This window comes from Saimiri boliviensis, chromosome 2, assembly GCF_048565385.1.
Source record: "Saimiri boliviensis isolate mSaiBol1 chromosome 2, mSaiBol1.pri, whole genome shotgun sequence".
Lineage (NCBI taxonomy): Eukaryota > Metazoa > Chordata > Mammalia > Primates > Cebidae > Saimiri > Saimiri boliviensis.
In genome coordinates, this window is record NC_133450.1 from 40,698,003 (window position 1) to 40,717,588 (window position 19,586).

The window sequence follows — 19,586 nt, forward strand, 5'->3', positions numbered from 1 at the left end:
AAGATTAAGTTATTTTCTATTATTTACAAGGAGCTCTGGCTACAGGGTCAGGAGACCTGATTCTAGTCTCAGTGCAGACTGTTCTAAAGCACTGTGTCATCTGGGACAGGATACTTCATTTTTTGGGGGGTCTTGGTTTCTTTATAAAATGAAACCTTAAACTAGAAGATTAAGAAAAGTATGCAACCTTTTGACACTTCTTAACTGCCACATTTTTATGATCATTAAAATAATCTAAACATTATAATGCTATGGAGTTGTTAGAAACAAGAAAGGATGAATGTAATTTTAATCAAATCTGCAGATGGAAACAAGGAGGTTCTACCAGTAATTTTGTGACTGTGTCTTAATGGAGTCCAAAAGAATTTCCTCTTTGGGAAATTTGAGCTAATACACCCACAGAGGAATGATTAGGAACAAGGATATATATACTAGATGGGAAATACTGAGAAGCTGAGATTTGAAATCAATACCCATAGGTGAGATGTGGACAGCTGATGATATGCAAAAGAACATATAGATTTGAAATATTCTCTGTTAATGATGATGATGGAATTATTATAGCATGCTGGAAGTCTAGAATAGCAATGAATTATACCTGCTTAAAAAATAAGCCTGCCTATTCACCAACCCAGCCAATAAATAGCTAGCTGATAGGATCATTTGAACACAGGTCACAAAAGACTCGATAGAGTGGGAAATTCAATTATATGTTTAAGGCTGCTGTGGTGATGGTTTCAGTTTTTCCTACCAACTGCAAGGAGGGAGTTGTAACCTGGCCATATCTCTGAGTGCTGCTGTGACAAGCTCACTACAGATCCAGTCTGCACCTGAGTCGCTTGTTATTGAACTAAACACACCTGATATATTTAACAGACATTTTAACTGTAAGGGGATAAGGTCCATGACCAGCAGTGCTTCCTGTGGAAAGCTAGAATAGCCTAGTGTTATTCTACGGAATCTCTTGGTCTTTTTGCATAAAGATTTTTAGCGGAATAAAATTGCCTTGTGTCAACCTTCTGGGTTTGCTCAGCTGCCTGGGCTCTGAAAATTTCAGAGAGAGAAAGAGAGAGAAGAGAGGAGAGAGAGAAGAGAGAAACAAAGGAGAGGAGAAAGAGGAGAAAGAGAGCAGGGGCGGAGAGAGAGAAAGAGAGAGAGAGAGAGAGAGAGAGAGAGAGAGAGAGAGAGAGTGAGTTAGGTCTTGTCTTGAAGTCAATGATTGGTAATCTAGAGGGTTCCAAAAAAGGACAGGTGCTGAGATGTGTACTCGGACCCCTGCCTGGGGATTCCCCCTGCTTCTGGTAATCTGATAATTTCTAACGCAGTTACCTCTCCTCTAGCACGTTGTGATCCCAGCAAAAGGGATCGCACCCATCCAACTATCCTATCGCCTTCAACACTCAAGACTTCGCTCCACCACCAACCGCTGACTCCGGGGCGGTGCACTTCTGGTCTCCCGCTCTTTAACCCTGTTTACACAATCGTCCGTTCTTGACAGGCCCAGGTGCAGCCCCTGGAGATGAGAGGGCGCCTTATACTTATCGTATTTACCTGGAGGGCTTGTTAAAACAGATGGGTCAACCCAATCCTTAGAGTTCCTGGTTCCCTAACTCTGGGGTAGAATCCAATAATTTGCATTTTAAACACGTTCTTAGGCGGTGCAGATGCGGATGCTGCCACTCCGGGCCACTTTGAAAACCACTGCCTTAGATCAAAGGAGGTGCCTCGGCGTAGGCTCCTCTTTCTTTTCCATCTCTCTCTGCCCCCTTCGCACTTATGCCATTTTCCCTTCTCCGTGGCACAGTCAGGCTTTTGGACTGTTTGTAACGGTTCCACTGCTGTCCATTCTCAACGCCTGGGATTTGGCGGGGAGGGGGCGTTGTTAGAGGCGATTCCTGCCCTGCCTCACCCTGGCGCATCTTCGCCCCCGCAGCCTTCACCGTTTCTCCATCGCTAACGCTGCCCGCCTCACTCCCCGTCTCTCTGGTGGGAACTATTCACCCTCTCCCGCTACTCTTCGCATCAAGTGCAACCTTTCCCAGAACTTTGCAGCGGTGGCGGGCTGGCGGCTCGCCTCCTGCGCTCAGCCGCCCCGAAGGAAGCTCCCCTGGGCGGCCTCCCGCTCCCCCAACGCACCCAGCCCGGCCCGGGTCGCCGGGGCCATTCCGCGAGCCTGCCGCGCGCTCGGACTCCCGAGCTCGCGCTCCCGCTCCGGGGGTGGGGCAGGGCGGTGCGCAAAGCGCCGGTGCTGAGGAAGGTCTCGGGCGCCGGAGCCCGGAGGGGGGCGGTAGCAGCGTCAGGTGGCTGCTCTGCGTCCCCGCGCGCCGCCCAGCCAGTCCCTGCCCGGCTCTCAGCCTCGGCTGGAGCGCCAGCCCGTCCGCACCTCCGCCCCGGGAGCCGCATCCGCGCCAGCAGCCCGGCCCCGGCCCCGAGCGGGAGACGCCGAGACGTGAGCCTCCGACTGGCCACCGCTGTCCCGGGCACCCGCCTCTCCCACTCCCCCGGCCCGACTGGACCGCGAGCGCTCGCCTCGGTCTCCGGGGAGAGGAGCCACCACCAGGCGCACAGCCCCGCAGAAGTTGGGCTGCGCTGGGCGGCGAGGAGACCCGGAGACCGAGGCGCGGGAAAGGAAAGGGGGCTCGGTGTGAGCTGAGGGGCTCCTGGGGGAGTGGGGGCTTGAGTTTGCGCTTGCGCTCCCCCGGCCCGGGGCGCGGGGCAGGGGGAGAGATGTGGAGCCCGCGCCCGGGCGCCGGCCGCCGCGGTGGCAGCCTCAGCAGCAGCCTCGGCATCAGCACCGGCGGGACAGCGACAGCGGGGGCGGCGCAGGCGCACTGTGCCCCGCGGAGCCTGCAGTTCCCGAGCCCCGTGTGCGGCACCGCCACAGTCTGGGCAGCGGCGGCCGGGGGAGCGCTACTACCATGAACTGCCTGGTCCTCCTCCCCAGAGCTGCTCATCCAGGTCGGGCTGGAGACACAGTCAGGGGACCCCGCCGCCGCCGCCGCGCCCCCTCTTCTTTCGGCTCAATCTTCTCTTCCACCTTTTCCTCCTCTTCCTCCACCTTCTCTTCCTGCATCCCCCCTCCCCCGCCGCGGATCCTGGCCGCTGCTCTCCACACCCAGGATGCCGGGGGGCAAGAGAGGGCTGGTGGCACCGCAGAACACATTTTTGGAGAACATCGTCAGGCGCTCCAGTGGTAAGGAGAGTTGTAGTTCAGAGCACCCCCACCTCCATCCCGCCCCCCAGTGCCCCTCTCCGTCCTCCCCATCCCATGCCTCTCCCAAGGGGGGAGGAGGATGCAGGCAGTCTTACCTGGTGGTTTCAGTTACCAGTTGGGCTGGATTTGGGGGTGGGGGTGGCAATGAGGTGGAGGAGGAAAGTTAGTTGCATCCTGACTCACCCCCTCCCACCTGTCCAGAGCCCAGAACTGGAGGAAAGAAAGGGGTTGGATAGGGTGTAGTAGGTACATCTGGAGCATACAGTTGAGTATTGCTTTTATTTTTCTTGTTCTTCCGTCTCCCACATTTTTTTCCCAAAGTGGGCAGCAGGGACTGACCAAATTCTGAGTTAATCTCAGTGGAAAGGTTTCCCTCAAGTTGGGAATGGCTGCAAAAGTGGCTACTTAACAAGATTTAAATCTCTGGAAAGGCTTTTGGCCCTCATGGGCACGGGGAAAGGTGCTTTGTGCTGGGGAGAGTAGTTGGCGTGGAACCTAAAAAAGAGAGTTCAGTGACTGAAAAATGGGAAGGCAATTACTGTAGACAAATTGGTGTTTAAAGTTTCTTCTTGCTATGTTTTTCATTGTGTATTGGTCTATATATTTCGTTTGACTTGAACACTAGAAACCTAGAAGTGAAGCAGTAGCTGTTGTGCTTTTAATGCAATTAGAAAAAAATTCAAAAAGATGTCATCTTACCTTGCTTCTGACGTTAATGTTTTCTTGCCTTAATGTGTCTTTAAAATACCATCCGTTTATACATTCATTTCCTTCAAGATATTCAGGATGCGAATGGTTATACATTTCCACATTTTAAGACCATATAAACTTTACATCTTACTGAAATCTGCATTTTCTACGTGTTTTTAATTCTTTTGTATAATTTTAAATTTCATAAGTAAGATAGGTTGAATATCTTTTAAAGTTTTTCCTTCAGAGGCTGTCATTTTGAGATCTCTTGCTTGGAGAATAATGAGAAAGACATTTCTGTATATGGAGCAGAGTAGAGCTTGGAACAAAGCAATGGAAATACTCTATGCAGTTCCACAGTACCTTGTTTATTCATTCAATAAAACAATATTTATTTGGGTGCCTTATACCACAGACACTCTGTGGTTTCTTGGGATTAAGAAACTAATTAATACACATCCCGTCTTCTTAAGAGTCTCCCTGCCTAGCTGGAGGCACACAGAAAGACAGAGTCACGCTAAAGTGATAACAAATGATTAAATAAACGATCCTTACCTAAATGGTAGATTAGATTATACGAATTCTTAGCTTAGAATCTCTTTTAAGACTATGCTTGCAAGTATTTCCCCTCATTTTGAGACTAACTGTATTTAAGTGTCTCAGAATATTTCCCCTAAATGTCTGACTTGGTATTTGTTTTTAATTTGAGGTTTTAAACTTTATTTCTTCATTTTGGCCAATGCCTGAAACAATACAAGTCTAAAGCAGTTGTGTTGTATTTGGGTTGGAAAAAATAGCTGATAGGGTCTGGCTTAGTATTCTTTTAAATACCTGTAATATTTTTGAGTTATATAAATTCATAATGGTAGGTAATTTTTATACTTATACATTACCTTCTTGTATTAATATTATACTAAACCTGTAATACAAGAGGATGTTACTCTTAAAACAGTTTGGGAGAAATATAAGGGTTATTGGAATTAGTTAAGTATATGTCTTATTTCAGCTTTCTCATCCTCTTGGGTTATTTCAACTCCACGCAGTTTGGTCTATGAGAGGACTTTTCAGAGAAGGCCTTAAAAAAATCAAATCTCCAGACTTACGATTGCTCTGTTTGATAAGGAGAAAGAACATGTGAATCCCTTGACTAAACTTTACTGATGAAGCAACTTTGGTTGAAGCTTCTTATATAGGCTGTGAAACTATGAGATAGTTTTTTGAATTTTTACAAATTGTAGATATATTATGAAATGAAGCTTTACCTTAGGTGGCTTAGAAATGTCTGTTTCTGTTGCCTCCATTTTATATCTACCACTCAAAGTAATATTTTATCTTTTTTTACATTTCATGTTCATAATTGTTTCATTGGTTAAATGTTTCTTTCCTGGATAAAACGAAGTGCAAATGAAAATTTATCTGTTCTGGCACTTACATGCCACCTCTAATTGCTGATGGGTAACTTTCAATACCACTGCTCAAAGACCCTGAACTGTTTGGAGTGTGTTAGATAGTTGTAGTAAGTATATAAACAGGTGTATGTGATAAATACTGAAACGTCTCCGTACCTTTTTGTAGGAAGAACCTCAGAAATTGAGAATTGTGGTATTAAATTGTCTATACATTCATGGTGGAATATCCCGCAGTTGTCATTTCTATATGATTTGGAAGAGAAATAGAAAAATTTATCGTAAGAAATTGTTTAATTGAGACTAATAGAAAATTCCCTTCAGGATTCTCACAGGTGGATCAAGTTTGTCACTTTGAAGGTTTCATTATTCCCTAGCTTAACAACATTGAAAGTGAAGTTTTGGCAGAGCTTTAGTAGGAAGAGAAAGAATAGAAGCCAGCACTCCCAATCTATTTAACAATTGAAGAAACAGAGGCTGGCATTGTCTTTTTATCTGAACCCCAAGAAAAGCTCTTTCTGATTCAACGTCCTTTTCTTCTTAGGAAAAGATCAAACCTTATAGTGAGAATCAGCTAAGCATAGACCTACATATTGAGAGATACACAGATAGTACACAGGCACATGGGTGAACACTCAGATGGTCAGGTATCCATCCAGAAGACTGAAAAGAGGAATTTCCTACTTCTCCTATTTTGAGATTCGTCTAAAGTGTGTCCACCACCCTACAGACACAGAGGAAGCAAACTCTTTTTCTCTTTCTTGCACACAAGGAGCAACACACAGATGTGGAAACAAAACACACAGAGCAGAGAGAAAGGGTGGGTTGGGGGAGAGAGAGATTATGGGACATGAAAGGGAAATGGAGACAAAGAGAAAATGTCAGGCATTTATTTGTCCATGGATATCACTAATGACCTGAAATCTCAGCCAGTTACAAATTTACCAGAACCGTTTTTGATGATGTGGAACAAAAGAGCAAGAAGTGTGGCATATTTGAATGTCACTTTTATACCCAAGGATTTCCTAATAAAGCCCCAAACTCTTTAGATGCACTTTCCCAGAATAACAGCATTGTATTCTGTGCTCCAGAGTAGCCACTATAACCTATTTGCTATTATGTCACACCTCTTGAGATTAGATTTTTATTTTCCTGATTTAGTGGACTCAGTCTGTTGTGAGCGAGCATTACATGTTGTTACCGGTGATTCAAAGTCTATAAAATAAATAATGAGGGCTACTGAGTAGGATGGATACACACACATTTTATAGCCAAATCTCAAAAGAAGCAAGGAATTCCTCTTTTTAGTTTCAGGATAAAACATAAGATCATTTCTAGACAAAAGGAATTATAATAATTCTTAGCATGTGATTCTAGTAAATAAACATAGTGTTATTATTCTAAGAAGTTGTAAAGGTTAAAGTATAAATGCTGTAGGACTGTTTAGACAAATTTTTGGCTAGTACAATCAAAATAAGCCATTAGTAAGGAAGGTTTGAGGACTGTGTGGTGAGTTCATCACATCTGAGCAATGTCTCCTAGAAGACCCCTGCCCCAAGGGCTTACAGACTAGATTTGTATCTAGAACATTATTAGGATACCTTCCTTTATTTAAATTTCAATTATTTATGCAAGCTATTAATCCAAATTGGGCTCTAGGGAGCAGTAAACTTGTGAGTAGAGAGGTTAAGTATCTGGAAGAAAGTAACTGTTTTTAGGACTTTTAGGTTAAAATTTAGATTCAAAAGACAAAAAATATTTCAAAGACCTTCAACTTGATTTTGTCTTTGGGCAGCACACTTTACTCATATACTGTCTTCAATTCCTTAATAAGTAGGCAGAAATGATTCATTTGAGTGACAGTAAACTGGATTGCTATTTTGAAAAATTATAACTACAAATTAATATTCCTTACCTAGAAATTAATTATTGTTATTTAATATTTTAAGCATTATGAAAAATTGGAAGTTTATTTCAGTTTTGTGGAAAACGAGAAGTGTTTTTCTTTTTGGGGAAAAAAGGAGTTCAGGAAAGGAGAAAATAGAGAAGGTAGAATTTTATGAACCACTTACCTTTTGAGAAGGAGAAGCTCAATATCCTCAATTTTTCATTCTGCTTGAGCTGGCTAGGTTGCACAAGCACGTTTTTAAATACTCAACTATCTCTTAACTTGTAGAAAACTCCAAAATTATTTTCATGCTGTAATTGACATTTGTACAAACTGAGGTCTTAAAAGAAACCTGTAAGAGAGGAAACCGAACTAGTGATCTATACACAGAACACAAAAGGAATGATAACTTTTAAAATTAGCCAATTTGAAAGAAATGATGAAAAACAAATGAACTTTATTTTGGTTGTTGTTGTTATAAAGTTATTGACATTTTTTCTTGAAAGGTTTTCTTTAACATTTAAGACACTCTTCAGGAAATATTGATAAAACCACACAGTGTTTTTGAAGCATTGGTTTACTCAGGTCTTATAATGTACCTCTTTAACATTTAAAATATCAAAGAGGTTGAAATTATACTGACCACTTCCTAACTTATATTTATAAATAAGCCACAAGATTGTCCCTTGCCTTAGATTCCCACACTCTGTTATGTAATGAATGCAGCACATTGCTGATAGAGGGCTGCTTATTCCAAGATACTGTTGTCTTCCTGTTTTCATCTGTCCTTTGCTTGATTCCAGAAGTAGGATGTGTAAGAAATCCATCTACCTAGCCACCTTGTAACTGACCTACTAAAAGGATCATATAAACACTATTTTTAATAGAAGGGAGTAGCTATGATTATTTTAATGTATGGCGACTGAGTAGATTTCCTAAAGAAAGCCTTTAGTTTAGTCACTGTTTATCTTTTTCTTTCCTTGTGAGTCACAGCCACGTTTCTTAGCTTGATGGAACAATGCTTCTGCATTCTTCAGAGTGTAGCCCAGGGAAAGGTGATATTGTTCACCAAAGTACTGTAGTTAGTATTTACCACAAGAGGTCACTCTGGGTTCTGTCACAGGTGAACCAAGTAGTTAATGTTTTTCTCTTTTTCTGTTCTCTCTCCTCCCGCTTCCCGCAACTTGCTCACGCCCCCAAATTTGACTGGGAGGGAGTCAATGTAGTTAGTTGGTCCTCTTAGAAGAAAATATCTAAAAATATAGGACATGCAGGAAAGTTAAATTAAAAAAAGGTATTATATTAATTATTAAAATTTATTTTAGTTGATAGTGATCAACATTTTATAACTACACGAATGTGATACTAATAAAAATTCTTTCTGTAAATAAATGGATTTAAATAAATTTTAGACTAATAGAGCATTTTCTTTAGCACATAAGCAAAATTTTATTGTGATATACAATTTTAGCGTTTCGTATACATACCGTCGTATATGAAATATAAAGTCTTGCAGAAACTTCATGCTCAACTTCATAGTGCTTCATACTCAGAAGGAGACTACGTATTTCCCACTTCAACAGAGTTTTTCCTATGAGACATCTTTATATAATTTATATTGAATTGGTGACGTAGAATCAGTCCATAACAGTGCTTTAATTTTATCAAAAGATAGTTTACAAATTTGTAGTTACTTCCTCTGGATGTTGTGTGATTCCAGTATTTTGTTTTTAACCCAAATTTAAAAAATAAAATACAAACCTAAATTATTTAAAATTATTAAACATTATTTTTAAAGTTCTTCAAATGATCAAACTCCAAAAAAACACGGGATTGAGGATAGACTGTTTTAAGAGGTTTTGTTTCCTGTTAGTTGGTAAATCTGAATTTTGGTTTAAGGCAATTCTTTTTTTTTTCGGTAGGATTAGAAAGCATATATCAAGAGATGCTTTGAAATGTTCCACACAAAATTGGTTTTAATGGGAAAAATTGAAATATGCCTTAAAGTACTTTTATAAATAAAAGAGATGTGTTGTGAATCAGATAAACATGAATAACAAATCACAATCCAAAACCAGTGGCAATTATTGTTGTGGAAATTGAGGTCAAAGAAAGTAGTGTTGATGTGTTCTAGAAATGGATATTTATAAAACAAGTTCTTTTACCAATAGCAAAGCAGAATTAAAAAGATTCCTCAGCATTTTTCATTAAATAGCTTAATAATACATGACACAACTTTTTTTATCATTTAAAAATATAATATAGAAGTTGTATATTAGAAAGACTCTTTAAATATAGTCGATTAAATGGAGGCAGTAGTAACTATTGTCACATAAATCAGTGTGTATTTTAGATATCATTTTAATATTTGGTTATATGTGGATATTATTACCTAGTAAATATTTGGTTATATGTGGATATTATTACCTAGTAAATAGACATGTTTATAGATAGTAGTTTTGTGATATATTAAGTTGCCAAAAAGAAAAAGAAGAAAATTAATGAGCACAGTAATTTAGAAAGAAAGAATGGCTAGAAAGCTATTTGAAATGTTATTGCAAATAGATTTCTCTTTCCTTTTGGATCTGATCCCATTACAAAAATATAACTATTGAGTACAAACTCATGTGGACCTCAAAAGAGATGCAATTTGAGGTCCGAGCTTATGTGCACAATCATAACAGTTTGTAGATGTAAGGACATGTAATTGGGAAGTCATGAAAATTTTGGTATGTGAACTAAGCTCCTTGAGGATATGGGTCATATCTTAAAAAGACAATTCTGTTCTCCCCTGTACAGGGCACACAGCAGTAAGTATTCGTTGAATATATGCTTTTTTTGATTTTAGTCTCCTAAAGTAACCAAGACCATAATTAATTTTTCCCCCAAGCCAATGCTGATTAAATCTATTAAGTGAGCTTGAATAAGTAATTACATAGTTAAAACTATTTAGTTAATCAATGCATATATCTGAAAACAGAAACCACACTGCATAGGGTAAATCGGAGGGTGTTCTGAGAGGATGGGAAAGGAATATGAAATGGATCCCTTGCTCATTTCCTATTCCAAATTGAGGTACAGCTGAAATATGTCTACCATTTTAACTTTAATCATCAAGAGCTTGAAAGCCAGACTCTTTTATACCAGAAAGAACTGCTTAAAAATTTGTAGATTCTAACTAAATTATTTTAACAACTTTGCAGTTAGGAGTTATTGATGGTGAGTTTTATCTCTGGGAATCAATCCTAGCCTGCTTAAGTATATTCTGAATGAGTTTTGCCTTGGGGAGCAGCTTATAGCCCTGTGCAGTATCCAGCAGAAGAGGAAATGAGTTTTAGATTTTTAGAGACTGCAGGGCCAGCTTCAGCTTGCCATATTAAAAAATCTAAAAATTCAACAACTCACTTGGATTAAGGGGAAAAGTTAACCTTTCTCCTGATCTTTTCTCTAAGCCCTTTTTGTCCCTGGCATTTTTTTTTTTAATTTGAGGGCAAATGAAAGCACAATGAGTTTATTTTTATATAATCATAGCATTGAAAAAAAAATAGAGGGGTTCTACAATGGGGGTTAAAGAGTCTCAGAATAAAGACTCCTAAATATAATGCTGGTCCTTTTGCTTGGCTCTCATGCCCTTTCTAGTTAGTTATCCATCAATGTGACAGAATTTTATTGAGTACCTACTATGTGCTAGGCATGGATCTAGCACTGGATTCATAATGAACACAAGGACAAAAACAATGTTTCTCCTGTTTTTTCTGTAAAGAGCAGTGTGCTTATTTACTAGGTTCTAGAGGCGTGCATTAGAGTCCTGGCTCTGATACTTACTAGCTCTATGACTTAACTTAGATGTACCTAGTTTCCTTATCTACAAAATATAGTAATAATAATACCTAGTTTATGGGGTTAGAGTGAGGATTAAGTTAGGCAATACGTCTAAGTACAGAGAACAGTGCCTGGCATATAATAAGCATTATATCATGCCATTAGTTATTATTATCATTTAGTTGTTTACATATTTGAATGCACTATCTATAGTTGATATTTTAAATTCTTAGTCACCATTTCCTTCTGCGCCTCTTTTCAACTAATTTCTCTCTACTCCGTAATGCTGAACAATTCCTAGAAAATTACAAGTGTGCATTCTTCTTGTAAATCTTAAGATCTTTTCTTGGTCCATATTTTTTCTGGCTTTGCAGGGTTCGCAGCTATACTTGCTTACCCTCTCCACCATTCATCTTTTAGCTGTCAGGAGTTTACACACTCTGCTGCCCTTTCTACTCAGTTCCCCTTTGTTCTTCTCCTCCTTTCTGCTCGACTTTTCCTTCCTGGAGGAGTAGTCACACAAGTTCTCCCTCCAACTTTCTTTCTTATACCTCCATCCTACCTTTCAGGGAAAGTTTGTCTTCTGCCATAATTTAAACTTTATCTTCTCTGTGCTGCAGGTCTTGTTTCCAATGGTATACAAGATTTCTTTCCTTGTACTCCTCAAAAGTCGCCTAAAACTCACTGTGGGCTGAATAGAATTTATTTGCTTTTGGCCTCAGATTGACTCCCCCCCCCCCCCCCCCGGTATCTCCATTTCTATCCAAAGTGTCTTTGGTATTTTTGTTTTGAATCTAGAAATGTTAGGGTCATCTTTGACTTTCCATTCAGTATAACATTAGTTTTACTTTCCAGCTGGATTATCAATCCTTAGCTTTCTTTTGTGTCTCCTGTAAGTGCTGTGTGCAGAGTGAGTTCATTCATGCCTGTTTACTACACTGACTCATCTTAAGGCACGGAGCATGTCCATAACTGACATTGTATGCAGCCTATGTGTCTAACTATGATGGACCAAAGAAAGAACTGCAGGTCAAAAGGAAAGAGTTGCCTTGTTAACTGAGCTCAGAAACAAAAGGTCTCCAAGAAGGAGGAATGGAATGTGTAATACATTCCCCTTGGTCATTCCTAAAGCAAGTTCTGTCTCTACTAGAGCAGCCATCCTCAAGGTAATCCTTCTGGAACTCTATGAGGGTGTTTCCAAGGCTCACAGAGCAGTGCTCTCAACTGCGCTCTCAGGCACAGTGCTGGGATGGAAAGAGCAAAGGTGTTGGGTTCTTGACAGCACAGACCCCTGTCTAGGCTTTACTCTGGGTGACACACCGAGGCTCTCCAGAATTGGGACATCTACCTTGTTGGGTTGCTGAGAAGATTTGGTGAAGTCTCAGATGAGCAGATCTCCCTCTGTGCCTTGTCATAGTAAGGACTTACTACCTGTTCACTTTTTAATATGTTCTCTAGACAAGGTAAGGTAGGGGAGATTTATTTATTTATTTTTATTTATTTATTTATTTTTTTAACCTGAAGAGAGCAAGAAATAGTTGGGAGTTTCCCAGCAGAAACAGGGGGATCTGGGCTTAAAAGCATTTGAGTTTAATTTACTAAGGGCTTACTTTGGAGAGAATACCAAAACCAAAACCAAACAACCCACCCCTGTCCATCCCCACTTCCCAACAAAAACCTACTGCCTAGAGCAAAATAAGTATCAGTTCTGTTTACTCCACTACCTGATAATTCTTGGAGAAACTGAGGAATAAAGCAGAAACATCAATATCTTCTTATAACCAGTTTAGTGAAATCTGGCCAGAGAAGAGAAATGAATTGAATTTGTAGCTCTGTATCTTTTTCTTAAAACAATTAACTCCTGCTGCATAGAGAGTAGAAATTTTAAAAAAATATAGGAGAAAGCTTTAGAAAATTAAATGGATTGCGAATGCATTCAGAAAAGCCTCCTTCTGTTTTTCTGTCACGTGTGCAGGTTGGACTAGCTTTTTAATTGAGGTTTTTCATCAGTTATCTTGCCATTAGAGTTTAATTGCCGTAAAAGGGTAACTTCAAAGAAAATATATAATCTCTTCAGAAAAGATGCAGTCCATTTGCAAAAGTATTTAAGGATTAAAAATGATGCTTGAATATTAAATATATATTTTTGTTTCACTTATAAATACATCTTGACTGATTTAGCTTTTATTCCCCAAGATTATATAACTAGTATAAGTCTTATGGCTTCAGATATTTTAAGAAATTTCATTATTGTAAAATTTAGGAAAATTTTAATGTATCAGGGTAAAAGTTTTCTGTTGTATTATGAGGCTATGAATCAAATAGGTTATTGTTGCAGTTATACTTTGCTTCTAATGATTCTGACCAGTTTTATGTTTTAGAAACTCATTCATGAACAAAACACCAACTATTAAAAGTAGAAACATTGAATTGTTGAACATTTTGTGGATAATTTTTTTAAAATAACAAGGTTGCTCTTATGCCTACCACTAGAATTTCAGAAATATATGTTAAAATATCGCATACATTTTGAACCACTTTGGCTAGGTGAAAAAATGAAGTTAATGCCATCAAAGAAACATAGAAACTTAAAAATGTACCTTTGATAGTGAAGGAGAGAGAAAGTAGAAGCATATTTTTATCTATGATGGCAGCTGAACAAGTTTGAATAAATTAACGGATATTTTTTGCATATTTCAAACTCCCACAGTGATGGTCTGCTTAATGTTGCCAATATCATTGTGTAATAATTAGTGTCATTGTGGCAGGTACAAAGCATGTCTGCACACTTGCTATTTGCTAGAGGATTGTTGCAGGATAAAGGTGTATTTTGTAAGGACATGAAACAGACCAGCCTTATATTCTGTCATTGACATAGAAATGGATGGTGCACCTACCAAAAATCGACATTGTGGATGTGGACATGACATACACATAATTTATGCTTTTGTTTAGCCATTTGTCCCAAGATTTTATTTAACCCAAATACAATTACTATATATGCTTCAGATTGTTCCACTATTATTGTTTTATGAAATGTAAATAGATCTATAGATATCAGTCATCCAGAAGACACATTTAAAAAATAATATAGACTGTGTGATTTAAATTCACAAGTTTCCAGATGCCATTCAAAGTACGGGGAAAATCTGCTTGGCAACACCTGTCCCCCTGCCCCACCCTGCCTTTTAAAACTTATTGTCAATTTCTTGAAAAAAAAAAAAAAAAAAAAAAAAGAAAAAAACCTGCCATGATCCTTATCTACATTCTTAACAATGTCCAAGCATTGCTTTGTAACTGTTTATTGACTGACCGTATGACTTTAAATAGGAATCAGAATTTTTTATTTGATATAGTCATAAAACATTTGTGGGTGTACAGTAATGAACAAACAGACGTAGTCCTGACCTCGTGGAACTCAGAGTCTGGTAGGAGAGGCAGGCATTCCCCAAGCCCACATCAAATATGTAATTACAAATTGTGGTAAGCATTTTGGATAAAAAGGGGAGGGTGTTATGATCATGTGTAACAGGATCTAATTCTGATTGGGAGGCCTTTCTAAGGAAGTAGTGTTAAATTCATACCTAAAGTGAGAGGTAACAAGAGGATAGGTGGAAAGAAGAGTATTTTGGGTAAAGAGGAAACATGTAAACATTCCTAAGGAGAAAAAGAAAATGAATGGCTAAGTTTGTGAAGCTTAAAGACCAGTGCAGCTGGATTGCCTTGGGTGAAACCAGAAGAAAGACAGTAGATAAGGGTGAGTGACAGTTCGGAGCCTAACTATGCAGGGGAAAGATTTTGTGTTTTATTCCTAGCGCAGTGGAAAAATCTCATGGTCCCAAATGCTACTTTTGTAACGGTTGAAGGAAGGAGGAGCAAGAGTGGGAGACCAGCTAGGTCTGGTCTATGGGCAACAGTCCAAACAAGATATGATGGTGGTCTGGCCTGGGATGGTAGTAGTGGAGATGGAGAGAAATGGATGCATCAGATATGTTTTGTTGGTAGAGTTATTGGGATCTAGTAATGGATTGGATGACATGGATGAGGAGGTGTGAAGGATGACTCCCAAGGTTTTGGCTTAAGCATCTGCATGCAGATGGTGGTAGGGAAGATATCCTTGTGATGGGGGAAACTGGAGGAAGGCCATGCTTGGAATGAAACTCTAAAGACCATCTGCATCATCACTGTCATTTAGCTTCCTTTTCTTTCCCATGAAGAAAAGAAGAATGCAGCCAAAGACAGCTTAGCTCAAAAATGTCTACAGATTTCCACGTTCCACTTGCAGAGTTCAGAAAAGAGCCAGGTAGTTAGCTTGGACAGTCTGGTTGCTCTTGTGGATTAGAAACATATAGTTTCAGATTTTGGTAAGAGACTGATATGGATTAAGAAACTAAACTTTTGAATAAAACCAAACCCCAAACCAAACCTAACTTTATCATAAATATTTGACAGTGAGCATTGTTGAAAAGGCCTCTTCACCTCCTTTTAGAGAAAGTTAGTGATTGCTACATGGGTTTTATTGGGTTCCTTTGCTTCAGATTTTCCTTCTTAGGCATCAAGTTTTGGAATGTATGTTCTTTGAATGAGAGCACTGTGGAGGGTGGGAGCTGTGACTGCCTGCACTCTGATCCCTCCTCACCGAAGCCCCGGTGATCTGGAAGAACAGCTTGAAATAGCCCTCATCTGGGTTTCTTGGCTTGCTTGCCCTTTGCTTCTATTGGAGGAGCTCTGTGTCCAGGGCTTGAGGGCTTTGAGTGACAGCCATGGTTTCTGGGTGGTATGCTTCTCTAAAGTTAGAGTTACATGAATACAATCGGGAAAAAACGCAGTTCGCTTTCTTCAGACACTGCCCTGGAGCTTGGCAAAACTATACACTAGTGAAAATTGTTGTTGTTTTTGGTGAAGCCCTTTTTCTTCTCAACTCCACTCCATTTTCTTTCCTCCCCAGTACTCTAAATTTGTGTGTCTTATCATTTCTTAAAATATCTCAACACTGCTAGGCCTCTGAAATACTTCTCTCTGGGAGTAATTTGCATAGAAAGGTAAAAAGGAGAGGGAGTCAGAGGGTTAACTCCCTAAAAAAAGGTGTTCCACTCTTTTTTTCCTACACGTCTTAAAAATTGTATATATTTAAGGTACATAATGTTGTTTTGATATACATATAAATGGTGAAATGATTATACAGTCCAGCAAATTAACCTATTCATCATCTTTCGTATTTACCCATTTCTGTGTGTGTGGTAAGAGATAAAATCTCTCTTAGCAAATTTTCAGCATACAGTACAATATTATTAAGTATAATATTAGTAACTGTGGTCCTCATGTTGTGCATTAGGTCTCTAATCCTATATAACTGCAAGCGTATATCCTTTGATTTCTCCCATTTCCTTCCCCTCCCCACCACCATTGTTAATGTACACAAGACATCTGGATCCAAGAAGGATATGACTGTCATAAAAACAAAACAGAAAAAAACCCAAAAACCAGTCTAATCATGTTGGAGCAGCTCAGAGCCTCCATTTTTTCCCTGCTGGAATTGCTATAGAAAGAGAGGAAACATCCCAAATACTTTTATATTGCCTTTATTGACTGAATATAACCTTTCTTTGCCCAGAGTTGTTTATCAGCCAGGATTATTGATCCCATGATTTGTGTATGATCGCCTTTAGGAATGGGATTAATAAGTAGTAGTATTAACCTAAGTCTAGTTATTTTCCTATTGTCCGAAGAAATTGCTCTATAAAGAGGAAGTGCCTCCTTATATTAAAACAAAACAAAAGCATTAACAGCAGTTGAGAAATATAGACTGATGGAATAGAAAGGAGGTCTGGTTCTGTCTTTTCCTTTACCAGATACTCTTCTCCTATATTGGATGAGTCCTTTAAATTTTCTGGTCTGTTTTCCCATCCATAAAAGAAAAAGATGCAGAAGATGGGTACATTCTGGAGTCACTTGAGGATCTTGTTAAAATGCAGGCTCTGACTCAAAGTCTGGGGTGGGTCCCAGATTCTACATTGTCAATAAACTACCAGGTGATGCTGGTCCATATTTTGAGTAGCAAGGCACTGGATCAAAGTGTGCCAGACTTGGCTGAGCATGAGACTTACCTCTATGTCTGTATTTTTTATATTCACCTCTGAGGGAGTCAATTCAGAGCATCTGCATTAGAATTTAGCAATCTCTATTTTTGACGTTCGTGACAAGATTCTATTGCAGCTGCCAGTATTTAGGAATTATTGCACTGGATTAGTGCTTCTCCACCCTGGCGGCACATTAAAACTACCTGAAAGATTTAACAATAAATATCCATGCCTGGGTTCCACTCAAGACCAATTAAAACAATCTTTGGGGTGCAGGGACTGGGATGAATAACTCCTGTGTTCCTTCCAAGCTCCCTCAACTTCCATTCCAATCAACTGTGCGGTCAAGATTGCGAAACACTGGGAATAATCCCTAGGGAGCCATTTGGAATGAAGGGTCTTTGATTCATTTTTAACCTTCTAAGCCTTGAAGAAAAAGTGCTTGCTTTATTTTATGTTCACCTCTGATAGGATACTGCATGGTATTGAATGAATATAATGGATTGTTTTCAAGTCTTAGCCCCTTGTAGATGCATTCCAGAATCTGCTGATGTGGAATTACAGCCTCTGAAATCCTTGCCTCCTGGTGGGGATAATGCCCTGATTCTTAGGCACCTCGTAGAGGACCATATTGTGTGTTTGATCCATTTGGAGATGGAATGTTTGTAAACATTTTTAGGGACTGAAACAATCTGAATCTCAAGGAAAGTTCAATTTTCCAGAATTAATGGCTCAAGTTCCTCTAAGAGGTGTGAGGACAAACCAGAATTGGTTTCCCTGTCAAGACTGGTGGTTAAGAATGGTGATGGTCACTGAGATTCTGGGCAATTTCTTTAAAGGCATCATGTTTCCAAAACTTCTAGATTCTCTCACTTTCTAGATTTGTAACTCATTTGCTTTGCAAAGAAGTTATTCCTCTGTAATCAGATTTCTTTTCCCCAACATGTTTTAAAGCTAAAGGAAATTAAAATTTTCTGGGAAGCAATTTTAATTAATTTGCTATTCTGTTCTTAATATTTATTAATAATATATTTTTCATTTGTTGAAATAAGAATTTTCATGACTACAGGGAAATGCAATAGTTATATGAATATTTCATAAACAGAGTGTTTCATTGAACAAATAGAGAAATTTTAAAAAGAAGCTTCTGGATAGTTAATATTCAGCAATTCTATCTAATTTAGCTTTAATTAAAAAATCTATCTCCCTCTCATTTTTATTTTTCATTTTTTCTCATTAATTTTATTCTGTAGTTTAGTTCTCAGGGATAAATATAATTTTATAGGTTTTGGTTTGCAGGGTCAACATTTAACAGTTTATTTTTTCTAGGTTCTTACATAGATACATACATCTTCCCTGCCACACACATACCAAACTACCACTGCATAAATGACCCAGTAACACGATCTTGTACATAATAATAATAGCTTATAAATACTTTTTGCTCTAATAGTTTATAAAGACTGCTTACTTTATTTAGTCTCCATAACTACCCAGAATGGTAGGTATTACTATCACCAGTTTATATATTAGGTACTCAATAGCCTAATTAAAACTCCCCAGCGGTTTCACAGAAACTTACTGGGTAGTGTGGAGAAAGGATCCAAGTGCTGGGAGAATATTTGGGTCAGGGCTCCTTGCGGTATATTGATTGTTAGAAGTGTTTACCACTTGATAACATCTTATATAAAGTAGACTTAGCACCATGTGTACTTAACTATGGTTTTATAAAACATTCATAAGTGGTAGAAGCAGTTTCCATGTTTTTCCTCCATAAACTCAGAGTGCATATAGTTAAAATTAAGGCCTTGAGGTAAAGTCTGGTGATCACAGTCCAGTGACTCAACTCTTCGATGGTCTCAATTACTGGACTTCAACTTCAAGCATAAAGATCGAGAGCATATTTCCTAGACGATCTTTTAGTCTAAAACTTTAAGTTGGTTTGAAAAAATCTCTTTGGGTTGTTAGGTCTGATTGTGTGAGTAAATACTTTTAGGGTATACCTGGCAAATACTTGAATTATCCGTATTCTATATTATTGGGTAAAATGTAGATATTTTGAAAAATGGGATTGAAGAGAAAGGCCAAGTCTTAATTACCCACTTTTGATTCTAACTTCTGTGTTCTTCTCCCCAAACAACTCTGCTTCCAATCTAACAGGAAGAGTTAGTTCTTCTGCAGTGAGTTGCTTTAGGACTTATCCTTCATTCTTAGCCTTCCTACTTTTCCATCTAAGGCAAAAAAAAAAAAAAAAAAAAAGTAGCATAATTTCCACTAGGAAGAGTTTAAATTTGCAATTACTTTAGTCAAGAATTAGAATTTAAGGAACATGTGCTCTAGTTGCCACTTCTGACCTTGGGAATCTAGGCTTTGTGAGTCTCTGACTTACTGCCTAATGAGTGATCAGTAGAAGAGGAAATGAAGTTGTTTTTCTGATTAGGGATAACATGTACAGCATCAGACCCAATACCTAGCATACAGTACAG

The 19,586-nt window shown here is 39.0% G+C and overlaps 1 protein-coding gene across 1 annotated transcript in view; it reads left to right on the forward strand.

Annotated features, from left to right (window-relative positions):
- Window positions 1-2,870: 2,870 nt before the first annotated feature.
- The window catches only part of KCNH5 (potassium voltage-gated channel subfamily H member 5), a 398,615-nt gene continuing 381,899 nt past the window's right edge, over window positions 2,871-19,586 (forward strand). Inside the window, exon 1 of the mRNA XM_003924415.2 lies at window positions 2,871-3,193. Coding sequence (XP_003924464.1) covers window positions 3,121-3,193 — 73 coding nt within the window. The 5' untranslated portion in view covers window positions 2,871-3,120. The remainder of the gene's footprint in view (window positions 3,194-19,586) is intronic.